At 40.0% G+C, this 16,829-nt stretch overlaps 4 protein-coding genes across 10 annotated transcripts in view; 1 reads left to right on the forward strand and 3 right to left on the reverse strand.

Moving 5' to 3' along the window:
• Window positions 1-7,455, reverse strand: part of LOC111868015 (neuronal membrane glycoprotein M6-a) — a 10,573-nt gene extending 3,118 nt beyond the window's left edge. Inside the window, exons 1-5 of one of the 2 annotated variants that reach the window (XM_023858354.2) lie at window positions 7,212-7,455; window positions 6,657-6,816; window positions 4,332-4,491; window positions 3,383-3,533; window positions 1,454-1,602 (exon numbers count right to left, since the gene is read on the reverse strand). In XM_023858354.2, coding sequence (XP_023714122.1) covers window positions 1,454-1,602; window positions 3,383-3,533; window positions 4,332-4,491; window positions 6,657-6,816; window positions 7,212-7,215 — 624 coding nt within the window. In that variant the 5' untranslated portion in view covers window positions 7,216-7,455. Of the gene's footprint in view, window positions 1-1,453; window positions 1,603-3,382; window positions 3,534-4,331; window positions 4,492-6,656; window positions 6,817-6,895 lie in introns of both variants that reach the window. The other variant, XM_023858353.2, reaches the window with a different exon arrangement.
• Window positions 7,456-8,568: 1,113 nt separating this feature from the next.
• LOC111867993 lies at window positions 8,569-9,150 on the reverse strand. Its single transcript, XM_023858303.1, has one exon. The coding sequence runs from the start codon at window positions 9,148-9,150 to the stop codon at window positions 8,569-8,571; it is 582 nt and encodes a 193-aa protein (XP_023714071.1).
• A 143-nt stretch (window positions 9,151-9,293) lies between these two features.
• LOC111867994 lies at window positions 9,294-9,893 on the reverse strand. The gene has a single exon (XM_023858304.1). It carries the CDS (start codon window positions 9,891-9,893, stop codon window positions 9,294-9,296), a length of 600 nt encoding a protein of 199 aa, XP_023714072.1.
• An 86-nt stretch (window positions 9,894-9,979) lies between these two features.
• The window catches only part of LOC111867995, a 56,964-nt gene continuing 50,114 nt past the window's right edge, over window positions 9,980-16,829 (forward strand). For 3 of the 6 annotated variants that reach the window (XM_023858305.2, XM_033752898.1, XM_033752897.1), the window contains exon 1: window positions 9,980-10,271. In XM_023858305.2, the coding sequence (XP_023714073.1) occupies window positions 10,099-10,271 (173 nt within the window). In that variant the 5' untranslated portion in view covers window positions 9,980-10,098. The remainder of the gene's footprint in view (window positions 10,272-16,829) is intronic. The other 3 variants (XM_033752899.1, XM_033752900.1, XM_033752902.1) reach the window with 1 other exon arrangement.

Genomic DNA, 16,829 nt, shown 5'->3' on the forward strand with positions numbered 1-16,829 from the left:
ATTATAGACCTTTGATCCTAAACAGTAAACTCCCTTTTGGTATTTACTCAAATTTACAAGAGGCTGATGGAGATTATTTTGCTGTCTGGTATTTATTCTATGAATCTCTGAATTTACTATGAATTTGTTTCTGTTTTTTATCATAAAAAGCATAAGAGATAGTATGTACTGATATGCCAGAGGTAAGATTTCTAATTCTCTAAATAAGTTCCTGCATAAATCCCTCCTTCTGCATCCCAACATAATTCTAATTATATTCTTTTGCATTCTAAAAATGTTTATACTTTGGGGTGAGTTACCCCAAAAGAGTAAACCATAATTTATAATGGAATTAAAATAAGAGTGATAAACCATTTTTAAGGTATTTATGGACATGTATGGTTTAAGCGATCTTATTATGTAGCAGACTGCACTTAGTTTTAAACTAATATACTCAATGTGGCAATACAGTCAGTAGACTCCTTGGACAGAGGATCAGCCTGTCTGAAGGCCACTACCAACACACAGGACAACATAAAGAGAATAAACACACACAGACATCCATTACTTGAGTGGGATTTCAACCCACGATCCCAGCACTCAAGCCAGCAAAGACAGTTCATACCACAGACCAGCTGCCATTGTGGCTGGCAATTAATAGTGATGCAATTTGGTTTCCAAAGCTGAAATAGAGTCATGCAATTTTAGACTGCCGAGTCAGCAATGACTTCTTAAAACCCCTTCAAATCAGGTCAGAAGTTTAATCTGTAATGTTAACTCTTAAAAACAGGTCAGAAGTTTAATCATAATCTTAACTCTATTTGTTTTAAATTACAAAATAATAAATGTTAACACCATTCAGTGTGATTCAATTTGTAGATATTTATTGCCTTTGCATGTTTTGATCAGCCGACCATCTTCAGAAGGCATAATAAGGTCAACTTTTTCAGAAATTACTATTATAGAATTCTGTAATACATACCTAGAAGTATCCATATAAAAGCTATTTACAATTATTTGGATTAAAATCCTATTAATGTTTAATATCTAAGATCTTGAACCAATATGGCCTGTGTCCTCGAGCCTCTTCCTTTAAAAATGGAATACTGGGCGTTCTTTTAAATCCTCAGTGGTCCTCACAGTGCTTGTTATTGCTCTGTGCTGTTGTGATGTCTGCTTATTTCCCTTTTGAGGTACTTTGAGGCAAAGCAGTCCCTACTTTACTGATATCCAATTCTTTTATTATCTGAACTGATGTTATATCCCTTGTTTACTTGACCTGAAAGTTATAACAGAATGGTCGTGGCCAAAAACACACTCTTTGTGCCACTAAACTTCAAACAATGGAGCCACTTCCAGTTTGTATGTCTGGAACTGTTGGGTTTCTGAATTCAATGCTATGCGATGAAGCATTTATGTTTACATTCTTACAATTCTATATGTACTGCACAAACATAATGCTGAAAATACTTACAAGACTTATAATGACAAGCAGACAAGCCACAGTAGCCAGAATGAACATCACTTCAGCTCGTTCCACATAATCCTTACAAAACAATTTGATTTCATGAGCCTCACAGACTTCCATATCTGAAGGCTTTGTGTTGTATGGAAACATAAAATCTACACACAAGAGAAAAAATATTACTTTCAAGAGTGGCCTAAGAACTCTAAAGTTAAAAATTTCTATTCTTTTTTTCACAATCCATGTTTCACTTAAAAACCAGTTTCAATTCAGATATAATACTGGAGAGTCACATTCACAAACCATTTTTTTTTATTGCTACTGGGGTGGGACTGTCCCTTGTACTGTGGCCACTTCTGGCCTATTGTACCAGCCCCAGATGATAGGCGAGGGTGATTGTGGAGCAATTGGTGGAATGAAGATTGGCAGTGGAAACCAAAGTACTCGGAGAAAACCTGCCCCAGCGCCACTTTGTCCACCACAAATCCCACTTGACCAGAGCCGGGATTGAATCCAGGCCGCCGTGGTGCAAAGCCAAAGCCAGCGGCTAACTGCTTCAGCTATGGCATGACCTTGCCAGGAAGCAAACTCTGATTCCCTCACTGCCCAGCTAACAGCCTGCCACTATACAAACTGAGCTAACCCAGCTCCCTTTATTTACATTCAATGTTTTCCTAAATGTAATATACATTCACAGTATGCCAAAGAGCCTTCACTTGTAAACATTTTTGTGTCCAATACATTTCCTGCATCCTGCTTGGTGTCCTATGATTTGGTAACTTACTTGCATGATAATAAGTCCTAGATATTGTGACATGTCAACCCGTTGTTGGGCGACAGGATGTGGAACAAGTTACTATGAAGAGAGACTGGATAAACACACAGTTGCTAAGTTATGCAACAGGAGAATGAGTTTATTATTATGCAACCCACTTCTAAGCGCCAGCCAGTAATCAAGATTCCCACGCAGGCAAAATGATGTCATACTGTAGTGAGTTGGAGTCACGTGATCTCTGCGTTTCCACAAATGACATCACACACACCCCCTCACCAAGCCCGTTGCTAGGCAGAAGTAAACACCCCTTGCACGCTAGGCTGTGATGTCATGCGATAGTGAAGCAAGCTGCATTTCCTGTCTGTCCAACTGAGGGTTTATAAGAGAAACTGGAATACCTAAAGAGTCAGTATTCAGCAGCATCTGGGAGTATTCAAGTGTGTTTGAGTGTGTTCAAGTAACAGCAACAGGAATTTCATAGATATTTAAAGGGTGATTGAAGACCTTAATTATGTGTAATACTGGGGGTGATCTGAAGTGACAGTCTGTGTGGAGATCCATTGCTAGGTGACAACTAGTGGAAGACAGAGAATCCTAGTGTGTGTGCAACAGTGAACTGGAAAGTATGTAAATCAGCAACAGTGCTGTATTCCATGTATTAGAGCGTAACTAAGAGAGAGTGTGTAACCAAGTGGTTAATAAACCCAATTACCAATCCGAACGGCATCTTCAGTAGCCAAACACATTACAATATTGTGAAATCTGAGCCATAACATATAGGATGAACTGACTATTTTATTAAAGGGACACAAGTTGCATCGGATTGTCTTATTAAATTACGTAACAAATATAAAATACAAACTATATTACTGACCCCCTAAAATTACTATAATTTATTCCTTCAAAACACATAACTACTGACTATTGGATTTACTGTATTCTACTACTTAATAAAACAGCTAAGTAGTGGATATTAGTATATTTAACTAAATAACTATAAAAAGATCAAAGTAGAGCTTCTTTAATACTGGCTAGCATATTTATAATTCTAAACTCTTGAGTCTTAACTGTATTTTATGGAGAAATGGAAGTAAATACACTTCATATAAGATATTCTGCAAAGATAAAACTACCTTAAAGGAGAATAATCTTGAAATACTCACCAAATTGTCTGAAATCAATGCACTTCTTATTGTTCTGTACATCTGTATTGGTGCAGAGAGACCAAAATATGGTGAAAATGAGCGTGACAATGACAAGGAAGCACAACATTAGCAGCCATGCTATTTGTAGAATATATGTGATGCTCATAAACTGAAAGAAAAAAGTATATATGTATATATGACTAATCAATATGTGTATGTAACAGCAACTGTAAGAGCTGCAGTTAAGATCCATCAGAACAGCACAGAAGAAAGTAGAAGGAATATGCTTATACAGTACAGTTCTAATTTAAGATTTCTCAAATGAAGATTTTCCTACATTTCAGATTTATTTTTTTCAAGTCCCAGCCAAAGCCTCACAGAAATCATGCACATTTTCCCCCAAATTTTTGTTTCTCATTTTAGTGTTTTACCTGCATTTGGCAAACAAAATTAAATCTCTATGTGAAATCTGTACCTCGCTTTTGCATGCATCGTCTGCTCAAAAAGACCTTGAGCTTTATGCGTCGCCTTATCAAACTTGAGCCAGGGCTGGCACAACCCTAAAAGCCGCCTTAGGCAATGACAAATTCCCCCTTCTCACAATTAAGAAGAGCCCAAGTTTCTCAAAACATGGCTACACGGTCTACCACCTACCAGACTACCGCAGTTTTTTAAGTTATGTACTCAGGTTGGTGGTTACTAACTTTTTGGAAGAACACATTGTTTCTACCTTCAGTCATTTCAACCTGAAAATGGAAGGAATACATTCTTCTGATATACTGGTAACTATCTACCAAACTACATGTCAAAACAAAGATAAATACAGTATGAATCATCACTGCCATAAACACTCCTAAATACTACACCTACACACTGCATGGCAACACATCCCAGAATATCAGAGTCTGAGTTCCTAATTTAATTTTCACTGTGGTACTCAGTCGAACCAGACAAAATCAGAACTTACAACTGCACATGAGATACGGCCTCCAACTCGTGCACGCCACGCTCGATAAACTTTGTGTCTTGTTGCTCCAGTTGCCAAGCACCCAACAAACAAGATCATGAGTCCCAATGCCCCCATACCAGCCCCAACTACCACAAATATTAGCTGCACTGCTTCCAGCCTGAAAAAGTACAAGCAAAATAAATTTACAAATCCAATGATATGATACAGATACAATTTGTGTAGTGTCAGACCCTCAAATCACAAAGCAACTTACGAGGGTAAGTCAGAAATTATCCGCACTTTCTCCATAACACATCTTTAGGTTTGTCACACTGCCTCCTACACATTCATTGTTAGTTGGTACTACTGTGGTCATGTTATCGAAGTTTTACCTTGATGCTGTGACAGTGTAAACATGGCCGCTCTGCTAGCAGTGTGCACCTATGATTAACAAAGAATAGTGATCCGATTTCTCTGATTGGAAGGTGTGTCAGGGGCTGAAATTCGTATGTGGGTTCATCACTATGAGCCAGAATCCAAAAGCCAGAGTATGGTGTGGAAACAGCCGGTATCACAAACGAAGATGAAATTCAAGACTCAATCTTTCGTGGGAAAGGTGATGCTAACCGTTTTTTGGGACTCAAAAAGGCCTATACTGGAAGACCACCTGGAAAAAGGGTGTACGATCAACAGTGCAAGATACAGTGATTTGCTGGCCAACAATCTGAAGCCAGGAATTCGCACCAAACACTGAGGCCTATTGTCAAAGAAACTGTTTTTGTTGCATGACAATGAACACTCACAAAAGGATGGCCAGACCATTGAAACCATTAACCATGTGTGTTTCAAGGTGCTGGAACACCCTGCCTACAGCCCAGATCTCACCATTTCTGACTATCATCTATTTGGACCGCTCAAAGATGTTTTACGAGGGTTTCGATTTTCTACGGACAAAGAAGTGGGGGAACCGGTGCATAAATTGCTGCGCGACCAACCGAAAACCTTCTTCGTAGAGGGAATACGCAAGCTTTTAGATTGCTAGACCAAGTGCATTGAAAAAGGAGGAGACTATGCAGAAAAATGAAGTACTTATTCAACCCCTACTTTTGTATATATGGATTGGAAAAACAAGAGTGCAGATAATTTTTGACTTCCCACGTATATTAAACTCACAGTTTTCTACAATGTAAAATACTATAAATAAATAAAAAAAATCTATATTTTGCTTACCATATACTAATGACAGCTATATAAGTAAATAATAAAGTATTGTTGCATTGACAGTAAAAAGTATATATGTTCATTAATTAATCTGAAGTTTGACATCACATGATATGTATCATAAACATATACCTACAAGTTCCAGATGAAAGATTTCTGTATCATAAACTACAAACATGGCAATACTGAGGTCATATCCAACAAGTTCAAGGCATGGGAAATGTGTATCATGCACAGATCAATAAATTATAAAGTAAAAGAAAGTAAAGCTATCACTGTAACAGGCCGTGCAAGCCCATAGGGTTGTGAGACGTTAAGGGTCCCACATTTTCTAGACAAACAGCTCAAAGATGGTGGTAAGGTTGTCAGCCTTATGACCTGGCTGCGCTTCACACCCAAGGAGAATTAATTAATTAATTCCTGGTACTCATTTCTGTTATAGGCTGAGTCGACCCCAGGGCCACAGTGCGGCCAGAAGGATTAGGTCAACTGAAAGAATCCAATGACCTCTTTGGGACTTGAATCCACGATCTTCTGTCTTGTAGCATAGTGCCTCCACCAATTATGCTACTGCATGCCCCAATCAATAAATTATAAAATTACTAATTTGTAATTTATTCTTTTTATTGCTAGTGGGATGGGGCTAAGTCCCTTGTACTGCAGCCACTTCTGGCCTATTGTACCAGCCCCAGATGATAGGTGAGGGTGATTGTGGAGCAATTGGCGGAATGAAGACTGGCAGGGGAAACCTAGGTACTCAGTGAAAACCTGCTGCAGTGCCACTTTGTCCACCACAAATTCCACCTGACCAGACCCGGATCAAACCTCGGCCACCGCGGTGGAAAGTCAGCAACTAACCGCTTGAGCTATGGCATGGCCTTTTGTAATTTACACTATACATATTGATACAGTCACATAAAGAAAAGGAAGCTTCATAGGCTCTTCCCAGAATTTCTGCTGCTGTCAAAATAAAACTAAAAACCTGTTAAATTTTGTGGAATTCAAATTTGGGTACTAACACATGATATAATAATTGATTTAAACTTTATTCTAATCAGAGTTCTTAAAAAATAAATAGGACAGTACCAGATGATCACCAAAAGATAATAAATTTATATTTACCATGCAAGACGCAGATGAAATACTTCATCAAACATACGTGCACTCAATGTGGCACCTCTATACATAGTACCACAAAATACACCTACACCAACAACGCACATGATGGTTGCAATTAGGGTTGCATATGGAATCCGAGTCAGACAGTCTTGGCAGCGGCTCCCTGTGAAGAATGTAACAAGAAAGTACAAATACATAAAAAGGGAAACAAAGTTATCAGAACATCTCCTTAATACACTTACCACCACCATACCGTCCCAAATAAGTGGAATGCAAAGAATTTTCTGAATATCTTCCTAAACTATCGCGTGAATAACCATAACGATGCTTCAACGGCATCATTGGTGTAGCACTGTCGTTATGCCTAGAAGTTTTTGTGGATGCCATTGTGATACAACAAAATATTTCCTCTATCTTTTAAAGTAGCAACTAGTTCACGTTTTCATTCCAGCCTATCAGACGTGATAACGTATCTGCCTCCCACTCAAACGACCAAATCTTCCCCTCAGTAAATTATGACTAACACAAGCGATAACGTATGATCACAAAAATACACACCCATTTTAAAACAAAATACGTCAGAGGACTCTAGACGCCCTAGACGATTTTAATGAGACGTGAAACACCAGAAATTTCCGCTATCGATACAAAATTACTCGAGTTCTCTCAGACTTTTCCGATTAACAACGTATACATTACTTCAGTTTTTCGTTTTACGTCTTTGAAAATGAAGAATGGCTGCACCTAGGCCATTATTTGCCAGACACAACCAATTACATACGCCATACTACGTTCTCTTAATATTACGACATATATACACAATGAATGCCAAGCGAATCAACAAGGACCATCTCGTAGTGTGAACTTACATTAATTTGGACCAAACGTTCGGCTTCGAGAGCTCAGTCAAGAAAATCGCACTCTGCTGGATGTGTCATCCAAGGTTCTAGTTAAGATTTGCTGCTATTCAATGTTCTACAGGTGTTAAATCGCCAGAAATGTAATTACAAAAAGAATAACAAGTAAAGTCAATAGGGGCCATCTTGTAATGTGAACTTGTGAACTAATATTATTTTCTGGGATATAACGCCGTGTATTCAGTTGAAAGTGAAAGTAGTATTATTTTTCGCTGTATGATTAATTTGTAGACTGGGTCTTGTGTTGGAAGTAACTCCATAACTAACTCCACGGAGCTGAGCCCTATTTGAGAAGCCGCCAGTTGCGCAACTACTCAAGATTTTCCTGAAGTTTTGTGGAACCAGAAGGCTCATTTCCATGTTGACAAGAACCCTTCACTTGTCCCTTTACTGAGCCAGAGCAATCCAGTCCATGCCACCCAATCCTATTTCTCTATGATCCATTTTAATATCATCCACACACCTATGTCTGTGTCTTCTAGTGGTCTCTTTCCTTCTGGTTTTCCCACTAGTATCTGCATTCTGGTGGCAAGACAGCAACATATACTTAGGTTTCTCTACATTTAAATCCACACCAACTTCCTTACCAGCATCAGTTAGAGTGTGTTTTCCTTTATGGTATCTATGCTATCACCCAATAGATCTACATCATCTGTGTAGACTAGAAGCTGATGTGTCCCATTTAATTTCAGTCTCACGTGGGTTTCCTGGACCTACCTAATGACACAGCCTAATGCATAGTTGAAAAACAATGGCAATAAAGCATTTCCTTGTCTTAGAGCACTTACCTGGTGACAAGGAAAATTAAATGTAGACCAATTAAAAATTAGATGCAGCGACAGTTAACAATAGGCCCTCAGGTATGATCAAAGCTGAGAACACAACCTTACAGACTGTCAAAAGAACGCATGAAAGTAGCTGAATTGTTGCATAATAATTGTGGGAACATCCCACATACTAACATGCGGTTTCGCAGGTCTAACAGACAGCACCCATTCCTAGTCAATATCACATTGCCGCACGTTACTCGGACGCCAACCGTTGTCTTTCTTGGGCACGATGTGCAGTGCCGAGGACCAGGAACTCTCTGAACGGCGAGCTGTACCACCCCGCAACATGGCGTCGAATTCGGTTTTTGAGTTAGCGAGCTGGTCCGGTGCCAGTCGCCGTGATTGGCAGGTTTCTCGTGGGCCAGGTACAGTCCTAATGTGGTGGACGGTGTTGTGTGGTACCTCGCGCTGGACTCCGGCTGGGCGCGTCAGGTCTGGGAACTCTGTGAGGAGGTTGTCGACCGGTGTATTTTTGCTGATGGTCTTTACACTGGGGATCAGTGCGTCGGCCGCTGAGTCCGGGGCTGACAGCGTCGTGACCCCGTCCCGAATGCGGTTGTTCCGACAGTCCACCAGGACACCGAAATGCGATAGGAAGTCCACTCCAATGATGGGATGCGTGACGTCGGCCACCGCGAACCTCCACGTGAATTCTCGGCGTAGGTCCAAGTTGAGGCTGAGAGGCAGCCATCCGTATGTGTGGATGATAGTGCCAGTAGCCGCACACAGGTCATAGTTGGTACGTTCCATGCTTCGAGGGACGAGCCTGCGGGGGTATACACAGAGGTCCGAACCCGTGTCGACCAGGAGCTGCCGTTTGCTGACTCTGTCCGTTATGAAGAGGAGGCCTGTTATCGTAGCGCAGACATGTGCCGCCGATGATGTCTGCTGCGTCAGTTTCCCTGCTGGCGGTAGGAGCAAGGTGGAGTACAATTTTGGGCTCGAGCGCCGAATTGGCGATGGTACCAGCAGGTAGTGGATGTGATGTTGCCACGGGAAGGGGGTCTGCTGACCGGTCGGCGGCTGTTGAAGGCGGGACGGGAATCCTTGGATCTGGGACCTCGGTCTCTCGGGTTGGGGTCGAGCTCCTTAATGCGGTCGTGGAGGCGGTCCTGTTCGGTGCTGAGTGCAGCCACTTGACGGAAGATGTCAGCGATCTCGTCTCGAAGTGCGGCGTTGTCCGTGGATTGACCTACGCTAGTGAGCGCCGGCTGGATTTTGACCACGGAGACGCGGCCCGCACAGAGGGCTGCGGCCTCCAAGTTGCTCTCGTTCTGGCCGGCGAGGAAGCTCTGTACATTGCGGGGTAGCCGGCTGGTCCAGGCGTTTCGGATGACATTGTCAGACACGTCTGGTGGGAGACTCTTGAGGTATCTCGGGAACTGGGACGGCTTACGGTCGCCAATTTCCTCGACCGTGAGGAGCTTCCGGATGCGCTGCTCTGTCGGTCGAGATAGGCAGTCAGAACTTTCCTTTTCGTTGGTGTTAAACATGTTGCAGTCTCTGTTCTCTGGTCGGTGTCTACGAATCTACGAACGACATTATACGGTATCTTTCGCTTTCCGAACCGTGCCGATAATGCAGTTTCTGTGGTTAGGTTCGATCATCGCTGATATTATGTCGCGAATATTTGTTGTTTGAAGTGTGTTATTAGTTTTCAGACGCAAGTTAGCGGCAGACAGTTCTTGCAGATTAAAAATGAATAAAGAACGAAGACTAGTAAGAGCTCGGTGTTTGCCCCCGAATGTAGATGGTGACATAATCGGTCATTTAACCTTAAAAGTGGATGAAATTGTTTGGCGCAGAAAAACTTGCATGAATACTGTTGTTTTGGTTCAGTGGTGGGGTGAAAATGAACCAGCGATATTTAGGTGAGCATTATTTTGGAATTTATATTTTCATCATATTTATGAATCCTTCAATGCAGTGGGTGCCGGGGGTAAAGCGGCCGGGGCGTGAAGCTGATCACTCGCATTGCCCAGGTCAAGAATGGTGGAGCTATACCTTCAAACGAATTCGTGACGTGGTGCGTAATTAATTGAGCACAGGGACCACTTTACCTGCTTTATTTTTACAATACTTAGGAATAAAATTGGGCTTTTTTATTGGAAATATTTGGGGTTTCCCCGCTTCAGAGGTGATACTTTTAGCGCTCATCATTCAAAGTGAGTGGGTTATCACAGAGGTAACATGTCTTATATGCAAGTTAGTGAATGAAATGTATAAGACCTTAAACAGCAAAAACTTAATAGGAGGCATTTTTTGTGACCTCGAAAAGTCCTTCGAATTGTGTTAATCATGAGGTTCTGTTGTCGAAATTAGAGTTCTGTGGGATAAAAGGTAAAGCTAAACAATGGCTTGAATCGTATTTCAGAAATAGATATCAAAGGATTTTAATTACAGATATAAATCTTAATGAATTTTTGACATGGGGCAAAATTAGATATGGTGTCCTGCAAGGTTCGATTCTGGGCCCATTGTTATTTCTCATTTATATAAACGATTTACCCAACACTATAAATGACAAAACTGTACCTATATTAGTTGCAGAAGATACTAGTTTGTTAGTTAAAAGTTCAAACTATGATGATGTCTGTTTAAATATAAACAATGCTTTTCACAGTATAAATGAATGGTTCAAAGTAAACCAACTTTCTATAAATTTTAACAAAACCCACTGCATTCAATTTACAGCTAGAAATAATAATCCTAAATCTGAAATAAAAATTTTATATGATAAAAATAAATTTCATCTATATCCAGTATTAAATTTCTTGGAATATTCATTGATATAATGAGCTGGAAATATCACATGAAATATATTAGTTTAAAACTAAGTGCAGTCTGCTACATAATAAGATCGCTTAAACCATACATGTCCATAAATACCTTAAAAATGGTTTATCGCTCTTATTTTAATTCTGTTATAAATTATGGTTTACCCTTTTGGGGTAACTCATCCCAAAGTATAAACATTTTTAGAATGCAAAAGAATATAATTAGAATTATGTTGGGAAGCAGAAGGAGGGATTCGTGCAGAAACTTATTTAGAGAATTAGAAATTTTGCCTCTGGCATCTCAGTACATATTATCTCTTATGCTCTTTGTGATAAAAAACAAACAGATTCGTAGTAAATGCAAAGATTCATAGAATAAATACCAGACAGCAAAATAATATCCATCAACCTCTTGTAAATATGAGTAAATACCAAAAGGGAGTTTATTGTTTAGGAACAAATGTCTATAATAATCTACCACAACATATTAAGGATATATCGAGTGACACAATGAGTTTTGGGGTACAAATAAAATAATTTTTATATATACATTCTTTTTATTCATTACAGGAATATTTTGGTTATAAATCTTTTTAAGAACGAGTAACTGTCTTACTTTACAATTTAAAGAAGACAAGATTGTCAGTCTGTGTTCTGGTTTTTAGTTACTTATTTTAGATATACACAATTTTTATGTCACTGTATGCTAGTCTATTTAAATTTATTATACTATTAATGTATGTTATAAAAACTCATTAATGACATTCTGTTTTAACTATTGAATTTTTAATTAATAGACTTGTATAAAACTGTACAAATTGTATAAGGTTTGCCATTACTTTTACTACTAAAGTTAACTTATTTATTATATTGTATATGTTTATCAGTATTTTATTACAAATGTATATGCTATTGGATGACAACTGTAATTCTTAGTTCTGACTGTAACTAGCATGATCTCCACATCCGCATGAGAATGTATTCTCGACAGGATTTATGGAAGGTGAATAAATGAATGAATGAATGAATGGGATATCTCTTTCAGACCTCAGCAGCAATTAAGCGTCTTTGGCTTATTTTACATATATGTTTGGTTGCTATGGGCAGTACAGTACTGCAGTGGTTTTCCCAGTTGTTATTCTTAATTTGTAATTAATGTATAATATAGAAAGTAGGGTGAATTTCAGCCAGCGCACAGATTTCTTATGGAGAGGTTCAATCTCAAGGAATTAAATGAGGTAGAGGGTAAAGAGCAGTATCGTGTTGAAATCTCAAATAGGTTCACAGCTTCGGAAAACTTGGGCACTGAGCTGGATGTTAATAAAGCTTGGGAAACTATTAGAGAGAATATAAAAATTTCTGCCGAGAAGAGTCTAGGTTATTATGAACTGAAGAAGCATAAGGCATGGTTCAATTAAGGATGCTCAAATTTATTAGATCAAAGAAAGCAGGCCAAATTGCAATGGTTACAGGAACCAAGTAAAATAGATGGTGATAATCTGAACAATATAAGATGTGAAACCAGTAGGCATTTCAGGAATAAAAAGAGGGAATATCTGAAAGACAGAATTGATGAGCATGCAATGAACATTAAGAACAAGAACATTAGAGACCTGTACAGAGGAATAAATGAGTTCAAGAGGGGTCACAAACCTAGAAGTAACCTAGTGAAGGATGAGAATGGTGATCTGCTTGCAGATTCCCACAACATTTTGAATAGGTGGAAGAACTACTGTTACGAGTACGACGCTCTGGCCGGAACTACGTTTGAAAAGCCTCGGTGATCTGCCAAGCGTCTTCCAAGGCAGTGTTGCCAGATCACCGAGGCTTCACCCAGTTATTGAACATACATAGGGTTAGTGATGTTAGGCAGATAGAAATACATACACCTGAGTCATTAGTACCTGATCCTAACCGTTTTGAGGTTGAAAGTGCTATTGCAAAAATTGAAAAGTAATAAATCACCAGGTAGTGATCAAATTCCAGCAGAACTTATTCAAGCAGGAGACAAAGTATCACATTCTAAGATCCATAATCTAATTACTTCTATGTGGCATAAGGAATAAATTGCCTGATCAGAGGAAGGACTCTGTTACTGAACCAGTTCACAAGAAGGCTGATAAAACTGACTGTAATAATTATGGGGGAATATCACTGCTGTCAGCTTCATACAAAATTTTATCCAGTATTCTTCACTCTAGGTTAAATCTGTACATAGATTAGATCATCAGTGTGGGTCTCGACAAAACAGATCAACTACAAATCAGATCTTTTGCATTCGTCAGATATTGGAGTAAAAATGGGAGTATGATGAGACAGTACATCAGCTATTTGTAGATTTCAAGAAAGCTTGTGATTCAATTAGGAGGGAAATATTGTACAATATTCTGATAGAGTTTGGTGTACCCATGAAACTAGTTAGGCTGATTAAAATGTATTTAAATGACACGTATAGTAAAGTCAATATAGGTACATATTTGTCTGATAATTTTCCTATCCAGAATTGTCTAAAACAAGGAGATGCTTTATCGCCACTCCTTTCCAACTTTCCTTTAGAATATGCCATTGGGAAGGTCCAGGAAAACCAGGTGGGACTGAAATTAAATAGGACACATCAGCTGTTGATCAGTGCTGATTATGTGAATCTGCTGGGTGATAATATATATACCTTAAAGAAAAACACACAAACTTTAATTGACGCAAGTAAGGTCTAGAAGTAAACACAGAGAAAACTAAGTGTACGTAGGTTGTACCAAAAGTCATGAGCAACTCTTTTTGCATGCAGCCTGGGAACAGCAGATGAAAGAGAGTACAGTGGTAGGTGGAACCAGCTGTTGTGTCCGTAGCTTGCATCACGTGACCAGTATCACTCCTAACAAAATGGCCGACAACGGTTTGTTGTTTCGCCAGCATGCTGTAATCGAATTTCTTGTGAAAGAGGAAATCTCTGCTGCAGAAATTCACCAGAGACTTCAGTGTGCTTATGGGAGTGTGCATGGGTGTGAGCAGTGTTCGAAGATGGGCGAAACATTTTAAAGATGGGAACACCAGCATCGAAGATGAGCCTCGGAGCGGTCGTCCTCGAACAGCCTCAACTGAACGCAACAAGGAAAGAGTGGATGAGCTCATTCAAGATGACAGGCATGTGACTGTGGACAGAATAGCCCGAAAACTTGGAATAGGGCACAGTGCAGTACAATAGATGATTGAAAGCTTGGGCTATAGGAAAGTTTGTGCTTGTTGGATCCCGCGGTTATTGACCGAAGACCACAAAGGTCAGCAAAAAGCCATCACCTCAGAATTGCTGCAGAGATATTGACACAAAGGGAATGATTTTTTGCTCTGTATTGTGACTGGTGGCGAAAGCTGGTTTCACCATTTCGAGCCTGAAACAAAATGGCAGAGTATGGAATGGCACATTTGCATTCTCCATCAAAAAAGAAGGCAAAGACAGTGCCATCAGCTGTGAAGGTGATGGGCACAGTCTTCTGGGATGCAGAGGGGTTTATTCTGGCCGAATTCCTGGAACCTGTCGTGCATTGCACGATAAATGTCCAGGATGAAACATCATCATCCTGCATGACAACAGCTGCCCCCACGCTGCTCGCCTCACTTTGGAAGCAATTGCAAAGATGGGGTGGGAAGTTCTTCCACACCCCTCCTATAGCCCTGATCTGGCATCCTCCGACTACCATCTTTTCGGATTTGTGAAGGATCAGCTGCGTGGACAACGTTTTGAGACAAGGGAGGCAATTCAGAAAGCAGTGTGTCAGTGTCTTTGGATGGCTGGAACAGAATTTTACAGAAGGGGAATTTTCAAACTCCCAGAACGCTGGGAGCAATGTGTATAAAGAAGTGGCGATTATGTGGAAAAATAAAGAAAGGTCTGTAGATTGAGGTGGTGTATTTGGTTTGTCAATAATAAAGCATGTTACTTTACAAAAAATTGTTGCTCATGACTTTCAGTTTGACCCTCATATATTGCTGTCCCGTCACTAAAATTCAGGGCAAGATCATGACAAAGATAGGTAAAAGATGTTTTGAAAATGTTGCACAGTTCAGATATTTGGGAATGATGATAACAAATCAAACCCTGATTGAGGAGGAAATTAAGATGAGATTGAACTTGGGTAATGCTTGCTACTGTTCAGTCCAGAACCTTTTGTCTTCTCATCTGCTGTCCAAAAACATAGAAAATGGAATATACAAAACTATAATTTTGCCTGTGGTTCTGTATTTGTGTGAAACTTCATCTCTGACATCAAGGGAAGAACATAGACCGAGGGTGTTTGAGAATAGGGTGTTGAGGAGAATATTTTAACCAGAGAGAGGAAACTGCATAATGAGGAGCTTCATAACTTTTACTCTTCTCCAAGTATAATTAGAATGATCAAGTCAAGAAGGATGAGGCGGGCAGGACATGTAACACGAATGGGGGAGGCAAGGAGTGTGTATAGGATACTGGTGGGAAAGCCAGAAGGAAAGAGACCACTGGGAAGACCAAGGCATATGTGAGTGGACAATATTAAAATTGATCTTAAGAATTAGGATGGGATTGTGTGGATTAAATTGATTTGGCTCAGGACAGGGACCAGTGGAGGGCTCATGTGAACACAGATATGAACCTTCGGGTTCCATAAAATTCTGGGAAATTCTTGAGTAGCTGCAGAATTGGCAGCTCCTCAAGAAGGGCTCAGCTCCATGAGTAAGTAAGTATATCCCTTGCACTGAAAGCAGGCCTTTTGAATTAATGTGAAGCATAATCAGTATTACGGACTCATGGGGTGTGACATTTAGTTTGGTGGATTTTAGAAGAACTTTTAAAGGGACTGGCTTTTATTAAGATTTAATCAGGGCTTGAGGTGGGGCGGGATGCGGCGGGGTGGGATCCCGGGTCTTTTCTAAATGGCTTAAAAGCATCCCGTTACTTCTTTGGCAGTAAATGCAATGTACAATACCCAGGGCTTGAGGTGGGGCGGGATGGCATCCCGGTTCTATTTTCATTCCACCTCAAGCACTGGATTTAATAAATTTTTGCACATAAAGGAAAACAACAAGGAACATAACATGACGGTGTACATAACACAGCAAGGAGGAGTAATGCTTACTAGTGGAACCATATATCAGGAAATAAACTTCAATGCAGAAAGACAGCAGTTTCCTCAACCACAACTTTTAACACCTTATGATGACCGGTTCAGTCAAAACATGTCATGAAAACAAGCTTTTATTAAGTTCTAATAAATTGTTGCACATGAGACTATAGAATTAAAAACATTAAAATTGTAGAAGTTGGAGGCAACAGATTTCTTTGAAATATCAGTATTCATTCTCCAACAAGCTCTACCCGCTCCCTTCTTAAGGTTTCTCATCCTGAGCATCTCCATGACAGGGCGCAAGACGGTTCAGGTGTACTGCCAACATCCTCGACCTAGGGTTCTTCTGGATTCCGTATACCATGTCGTTTATCCGGGTGACTACCTTATAAGGGCTTTCCCATGAGGATTGAAATTTCGGTGATTTCCCCTTCCTGCTGGCTGGGCAATAGAGCCTCGCTGTCGCATAATCGGTTGTGGGTAGTTCCTTTTTTTCTCTAGCTGTTGGGGCTGGTGTTTCTACATTACTGGCTCCCGCTGTCTCCCCAGGTTCTCT

Source organism: Cryptotermes secundus, unplaced genomic scaffold (assembly GCF_002891405.2).
Source record: "Cryptotermes secundus unplaced genomic scaffold, Csec_1.0 scaffold508, whole genome shotgun sequence".
In the NCBI taxonomy this organism is placed as follows: Eukaryota; Metazoa; Arthropoda; class Insecta; order Blattodea; family Kalotermitidae; genus Cryptotermes; species Cryptotermes secundus.

What these genes read in the sequence shown, in the direction of transcription:
- LOC111867993 (XM_023858303.1), bottom strand. Translation starts at nt 9,150, where the DNA reads ATGGAACGTACCAACTATGACCTGTGTGCGGCTACTGGCACTATCATC.
- LOC111867994 (XM_023858304.1), bottom strand. Translation starts at nt 9,893, where the DNA reads ATGTTTAACACCAACGAAAAGGAAAGTTCTGACTGCCTATCTCGACCG.